We start from the raw sequence: 7773 nt of genomic DNA on the forward strand, positions 1-7773 counted from the left end.
CAATTCACACATCTATGAATTCATTAAATTTTCTCATACTAGTTGTGATTGATTTTTGAGGGTTGGAAGTTTCATTAGAGAATCTTATCACATTGAAATCCCACTCAAATATCAAGCACCTTCCCACAAACCCCATATTGCATACAATTTCTCACACATCATTCTTCTCTCTATAATTATTTGGTCAATAACATTAGTTAATACCCAAGTAAATCCATCCTCCACATTCTTGAACTTTACCGAAACAGTATATCTACCAATTAGCTCCTATATTGATTCCAGCACTTCATCCTTCCATAGTGTCATTATACCCCTTGAAGCCCCCCAAGATGGAGCCCCAATCCATCTTAATCCATCTTCTATCCAACTCTGCTAATTTAGTCTCTTGCAACATCACAACATCAGGACTCTCTTTTTAATATATCTTTTATTACTCTCCTTTTTTTGCACTCCCCAATCCTCTTATGTTCCAACTGGTTGTTTTCATTCTTTCACCATTTAGTGAAACCCTCTTCCTCTACTCCACTCCCTACTTAGTTTGTTTCCTTCTACCTCCCCTCCCACTAAATTCAATGTCGCCCTCTACATCAGAAATTAATCTCTACACTTCTATCTTTTTTCTTCTTCCTCTTGTTCATTTTTTCTTCACTCTTCCTGGAGTACATTTTAGCCCCTTGACTTTGTGCGTCCCTATAGTTGGGTTGACCTTAACTTTCTCCTTTTCCTTCTTATCCATCTTTCCTTCCATACAGGAATCTTTAGTACCCTCCTCAGGTGTTAATTCATTTCCTTTGAGGTCCCCTCCAGGAGTTCACTAATTAAATGCCAAATCCTCTCTACTTCTTTCACCCCTCCCTTTCTTCTATCTCCCACACTTTTAAATTTACTGCCACACCTTCACCCTCCCCCCTCAATCCTTCGGGCTGGGTGGCCGGTGTACCTGTTTCAGGCAAAGCACAAATATCAACAACCATAACTGAAGGGACACACATGCCTAGATTTGACGAAGGTGGAACGTGTGCAAGGGGACCAGAGAACCCACAATTGGAAAGCCAACACATCAGGCCTAACACCTAGGCTGCTGTAAAATGATAATGGGGACATTAATGTCTTTGTCTACTCTAACAACCTTTACTGGTACACCCTTCTCTATTGCCTCAATGCAAACCTTCAAGGTTTCCACTTGTCTTCCAGTGCTTCCTGAGTTCCTGTATAGGCTGAGAATTTGGAGGTAAATTCTCAATGTCAGGGGAGAAGGTAACCTGCTCAACTTCAGCTAAGTGTACTGCCTGCCCATTTCCCTTGCTTCATTTTTAATATGCATATTCTCTTCTTTTTCCTCCAGAAATGGCTCTTCTGTGTATTGATCAAAAAAAAAAAGCTCTTCTGTGTAGAAACTTTCCGCTTCATTCATATCAAACCTCACAATTTGATTGATACTTCCCATGCTTGAGTATTCAAAAGAATCTAAATCACAACCACTGCCATTATCATCAAAATCTGACTCAAGTCTTGAATTTTCTCCTTTCCTTCTCTGCTACATCTGTTAAATTTTGGGTTGTGCTTTTCAGGAGAAACACCAGTCTTCCCTTTACTCTGTACCCATATCATCAAAGAATGACACGTCAATTTCTCACTTCGGCCTCCAAAGGACTCTGTTTTGAGCAAGGAGGAAGATGATGGACAAAAGTTGTTGTCCATCATCGGGCCTCCCTTAAGTGTCACGTGCTCTTTAAAACAGCCATGTGTTGAGGCCAATTGAGGTCCAATAGATGGGCCTGACTTCAAGTTCAGGGTTTTTTCCTTGTGGGCTTTAAAGAAGTAGACCCAAGCCCAAAGTTATTTAATGTGATCACTTAAAGCGCCATGTGATAGGTTTAGTTTACTTGAACCAACTAATTCAGTCCGGCTCAAGGTTGAACTACCAATGACCCACGCCCTCGTTTAAATTTTGAACTTGGGCCTGCTGCACATGCCAAGGTCCACCCGTCAGCGCCTGAACATAAGAGCAGCCTCACGTCCCATCCCCTTCTTTCCTTGGCTTAAACATTTCTTCCCTTGTAAGTTCACCTTCTTCTCTTCCAAGAAGTTAATTTGCCATTTCAGTATAATTTCCATTTAAATTCACTTCAGCCATTTGACTCCTGCCACATAAGAAGTCTTCTTCAAACCTTTTGTCTTCCTTCTAACCGCTCTCCACATTGCAGCTTCAATGGCAGTTGTCAACAAGACTGGAGACACCATCTGATCATCTGCAACTAGTATTCTTCTTGGAATTTCCTCAGGTCTAACCCCGCTCAAGCAAATAGCTGCCGAGTTTAGATCAATTGCAAGGATGCTATCTAACTTGGCACTACACAGTGAAGTAATTGACTAAAAGATTTCTTCCTTCCATAGATGGAAGGGGAGTCTAAGAATACAAACAATGACACTATCTTCTATAGCAAAGCTTATTTCATTAGATAATGGGCTCCATCTTGTCACTGTAAATCCGCCAGATTCATCCACAAACTCCCTTGCATCTATTTCTGCCACATCTTCTACTAATTCAAGCAGCGCCTTCTGTTTCTCAAAGGGAGTTATGATTACTGCCCCCTTAAGCTGTAATCCCTTAATTATTGTTTCTTCCATTTTCTTCCAGTCTTGTGGCTGTTTTTTGTCTGAACAACTAGTTTCTTCTGCCAACCTCCTCTCTCCCAGTTTGCTATAATTCTGAACAGACCTCCTTTCCCTGTCATAATGATGTGGACGCGTATTGGGAGCAGCAGTAGCAATGATCCGGTGTTCTCATCCTATCCAATTCGGTAGCAACAGTCTTATCCATTCAGCATATCAGATTAGACTATCTTGTTATTCTTATCTTATTAACTTAGTAGATTAGATTATCTTATCTTATTAGATTAGGATTAAGAGAGACTTATCTTATTAGATTAGGATTAAGAGAGATTATCTTATCTTCTTAGATTAGGATTAAGAGAGATTATCTTATCTTCATAGATTAGGATTAAGAGAAATCATCTTATCTTATTAGATTGGGATTAAGAGAGATTATCTTATCTTCTTAGATTAGGATTAAGAGAAATCATCTTATCTTATTAGATTAGGATTAAGAGAGACTTATCTTATCTTATCAGTCTTATCTTATCAAGATAGAGTTGGAGGTCTCCCTATTCAGCAAGGAGTCTCCCTAAGAGCAGGACTCTTGTAATCTCCTATTTAAGGAGCCACTATTATTGAATAAAGGCATCCCAAAATTTCAGTCAAAGAGAAGAGTAAAGGAGAGTTAGGGTGATCTCTTGGACAAATCACCCCTTAGGTCGCCACGATAGGGTCTGCACGAAAAGGGAGGGTTAAGGGGAAACTAGAGGTTCTCCCCGTGGACCGACCCGTGATAGATCCTACGCTCGGGCCCATAACATAACCTGTATTTTATCACCACCTTCCTTTTTCTTCAGTTCATTAGTCTTCCTTTCTTCTAAGCTTTTATCTCCCACTGCCTTCTTCTCGTCCCGCTTCAAAACTCCTGCAATGCCCTAAGGATCTCCTTCCAACTGCCTTCTTCCTTCTGGAAAGCAAGCCACCTGTTTCTTTCCTTGACCAAAATGTTCATACAGTTATATACCTGCCTTTAATATTTTCCTTTCTTTCCATGTTGTAGTTTCTTTCCTCCACTACCTTTGAACCCTTAAACACAGAGTTTCTGCCCAACTGCAGAGCTCCTTCCATAAACAGCATAAGCCATTCAATCACCTTCTTACCTACTAACAATATCATCGCCATATTGTTTCCCTGACCTTCAGAACTATATTCCTTCTAGTTCTGTAGCTCTCAAGCACAAAGTTCTTTGCTTCTATCTTCAACAATCTTCTCCAACGAGCAGCACAAACGAACCTCTCCTCCATATCCTCTATTCGCTATTTTTAGAGGAGATTTTTTTGTCCAAGGTTTTTTGTTAAGGAAAGTGCAGCATCTATTCACTTGTTTTCATTTTTTTTGCCTAAATATGTATGTTTTCTTCAGGCTTTTTGATCAAGTGACTAGTGCCTCAAATCTCAATGATCAGAGGCCCTGTTGGCATTGGGTACTTTTTGCCGCTAGCTATCTTGTTTCCAAGATTCCACAAGTCCCTTTGTTATCGGTTGTCAGTAAAAGTTTCTTCAAATGCCCACTCTTATTAATTCATGCTTAGAGAAGTACAATAGTGAGTTGACAGGAAATCAAGACAAGCATTAAAGTGGTCAACTACAATATGCAGCATGATTTATGATTCATCTTTGAGTAACATAAACAAAAGGGGGAAGCATTTCCAACTCCCTTTGAGGTAATTAACAGAACTATCAGTCAAGCTACTTTCTTCATTGATGAGCATTTCAATTCTGATACAACCTTTCAATGATAATCGAAGGTGTTGCAACAGGGGAAACAACTTCAGAAAGAGGAAGTACCTTTAATGGATCCAAAACTGACACTGAGCTTTCCAGATGACATGGGTTCATTAGGAGTGAATACAAACTTGTCCTCAGTCTGCATAATGAACAAAAATTAAGGTGTTGAGAACATAAAGAGGATATAAGAATTACAATGTCCCTGTTCAAGAAAATATCCATAACAATATCGTTCAGATATCCTCAGCGTGGTATTTTGAGAATTTCGGCTTCCAATGTACTTTGCTAATTCCTTTACTTAGAGAATAAATGGAACAATTCACAGAGAGCAATTCAGCCCAACCAATCTCATAGAGAGAGAGAGAGTGAATCAACACTTCAAACAATTAAAAAAAATTGAAATTAATTGAGAGCACACCAAAAATTGATACTGGAATTGTTTGAACAGCATATTAATCCATGTATCTCAATAAATTGATGCTAATCACGCATATAAACGCTCGATTAAAAATCTTAAAAACTTCAAAAGCATTACCATTCTGAGTATTCCTGGAATCCCTGGTTCTTTGGGCGAGGTCTTCTTGTATTTAGCATTCATGACGACCTGCCCGGCCGCCATTGTATCGATTGATTAAAAATCGCAACCGACCAACCTATCAGAAGCCCAGTTCAATCGAAAATCGGAATCAATCAGGATTAAAAGAGCTTTTACTTATTGATTAGCATCTCATGGTAGGAGAAGAATACTTCGGTCGGCAATAGAGAGGACGAAAAAGACATGCAGCTTCTGCTGCAGAGAGACAGAAGCCCCAGAGGTTGGAGGGCTAACAAGATCTAGGGTTTATGGCAATTGTATGTAAATGATTGGAGGTACGATACTGCAATATAGGAAAGTAGCGGCTAGGAGTAGTTTTTTGTACTCGATCAAGAGAGGTTGGAGAGTGCGTAGCCCCAGTGGACAGTACGCAGCCCAGTGGGCTCCGAAGTCGAACCCCTTTGATTTTGAAACATCTCCTGCTTTACTCATATTACAAGTCAGTTCCGTACCTGTTCATGGGCCGGGCCGGGCTTAGGCCCGAGCCTGAGCCCGGCCCGACCATTGGGCCTAGATTTTGAGCTCAAGCCCTATATAAAGCCCAAAGCTCGACTATGATAAGTAGTTTTATGACATATTAATTATATATTATTATATAATATATAATATATTAAATCCCGCTGCCACCAGGGAGGGGTTGGGGGGTTAAGGGAAAGGGGATGGGCTACCCCTATTGTATAGCCCCATGAAGTGAAATAAAATAATATTTTATACATTTAATATATATAATACTTTTCTGGGAAAAAGACAGTTCAGCCCAGGGTCAGAATTTGTAAGTTCAAAGTACAGTTGGGATGGGTGCCAGCTTGGAATTGATGCCAATTCACGGGTGGGCATTGGTGCATAAAGTGTGGGTTGTTGACATTTTGAATGTTTATAGCTCTATAGTGGAAATCAGAAATCTGCATTGGGCTTGTCCTTACTTTTCAGTACTCTTTTTGCTATTAATTTTATTATTATATAATATATATTATGTATTATTAACATATATATTATATTTCTATTATATATTTAATATTATCGGGTCGAGCTTGGGTTGGGCTTATTTTGAAAAGCCTGAACTTGGCCCAAAAAATAGTCTGGCCCAATTTTTAAAGCCTGAGCCCAAGCCCATGGGCCTAAACTTTTGTTCAAACCCAATTTAGGACAGGTTGGGCTGAGCCAGCCCATCAAGCTACCCAACCCATGAATAGGTCTAGATGTGACACATAGGAATGGGAATGGGGCGGGTTAGGAAAGGGTTTCATAAATTCTCTATACCTGCCTCCTTAAACCTCCCGACTTGTACCCGTCCCAAAACCTATAGTGGGTTGGATTTTGACAATCCAAAATCTTGCCATACATGAAAATGAAAAAACCCTCATCAACCCTATTCTTTCTATATTCAAGGGTAAGACGAGTTGGGTTTAGAACCTGCACCTAATTTTCTATTATTCGTGTTTTATAAACAATAAATAAATAAAATAACACAAACAACAAAAATTTCAATTATTCGATTAAAACATATAAAAAATATATAAACTATCAATATTATCCTTCTCATAAAATTCAAAATATTATTAAATTCAGCACCTTATATGATTTTTGAACAAAATGCGGGTTGGAGAGGGGGTTTAGTTTAATATCGTACCCTACTTAAACCCATGTGGGTTGTAGAATCCCAAAACCCATCCTTCAAGCAAAAGAAAAAACAGCCTCACCAGGGCAAATACCCATCGGGTAGGGTAGAAATTGCTATCCCTAGTAACACATTTTAGCTGCATCCCTTTCGTTGATGGAATGAAACAAAATATGAATTTTACCACTTTGCCCTCCTATTACTGCCAAAAGCAAAGTTTTGACTTTTCAGCCCATCATGAACCTAGGCGGTTGGACCAGTGGAACCATCATAATGTGGGGTGTTTTAAGGGAATGTGATGAGAAAATGACAATATGCATGCAATGGATGTAATGAGAAACTAACTAAAAGGACTAGCAATGAATAGTCCAACACTAGAGAGGAAACGTTGTTCTGCCATGAGAATGCGATGGGAGATTGTAACATGGTACACCATCACAGGATCCAAATACATTTGTAGCAGTGTCGCATGTGTAGTCTTATGGTGGATCCTACATTGTAAGTAGTGCAGTGTCTAATTCTATGTACTTACACTATACATTTGGCCCAAGGCTTAAAGGGCACAATCAAATTTGATTTATTTAACTTGGGCCCAATCTGCATTATGGACTCAAACTTGGATTTTGTTAATCAGCCCCATGATAAAATATAACATAAATGCATGCCTATAATTGTATTTGCATGAATTTATGCAAATATTGCAAGTTAGGTCAATTCAGGTTAAGTTAAGTTTACCCAATTTACAATCGTTTGGACCATTTACAACCATTAGATGCAAAAACAATTTTCTTTTCAAGTTGGTCTATTTTTCTATTTTATTTCTATAAGATGCTCTTATTTATTGCAATTATTTATGTTTAATATGATGAATATATTATATTAGAGATCTTCTCAAACAACTTTCAAGAGAAATTGGAAGCATTTTCTACAACATTTTATGAATCCATAGTAATCTTTATTTTGTTTTTTATTGGAAATTAAGCCTAAAGAACTCTCAAATTGGACAGGTACAATAACTTGAAGAGAGGAATCCTTAACACCTTCCCTCTTCCAATCCATTTGAATCCAAAATCTCTTGGTTAATTGCCTTCCTTGTGGAGAAATGGTATAACTATTTCAAAAACAAAATATTTTTTTTTTTCCAACTGAAATGAGTGCCCATTTCCTCTTAAAAA

The 7773-nt window shown here is 38.6% G+C and overlaps 1 protein-coding gene across 7 annotated transcripts in view; it reads right to left on the reverse strand.

Moving 5' to 3' along the window:
- Window positions 1–5383, reverse strand: part of LOC148871668 (general transcription and DNA repair factor IIH subunit TFB1-1-like) — a 51597-nt gene extending 46214 nt beyond the window's left edge. For 3 of the 7 annotated variants that reach the window (XM_088970527.1, XM_088970526.1, XM_088970525.1), the window contains exons 1-2: window positions 4921–5383; window positions 4446–4524 (exon numbers count right to left, since the gene is read on the reverse strand). In XM_088970527.1, the coding sequence (XP_088826653.1) occupies window positions 4446–4524; window positions 4921–5004 (163 nt within the window). In that variant the 5' untranslated portion in view covers window positions 5005–5383. The remainder of the gene's footprint in view (window positions 1–4445; window positions 4525–4920) is intronic. The other 4 variants (XM_088970524.1, XM_088970529.1, XM_088970528.1 and 1 more) reach the window with 2 other exon arrangements.
- Between the last annotated feature and the right edge of the window lie 2390 nt (window positions 5384–7773).

The sequence above is a fragment of the Nelumbo lutea genome, chromosome 2 (genome assembly GCF_056320005.1).
Source record: "Nelumbo lutea isolate HS-2025 chromosome 2, American lotus-T2T, whole genome shotgun sequence".
NCBI classification, from domain to species: Eukaryota; Viridiplantae; Streptophyta; class Magnoliopsida; order Proteales; family Nelumbonaceae; genus Nelumbo; species Nelumbo lutea.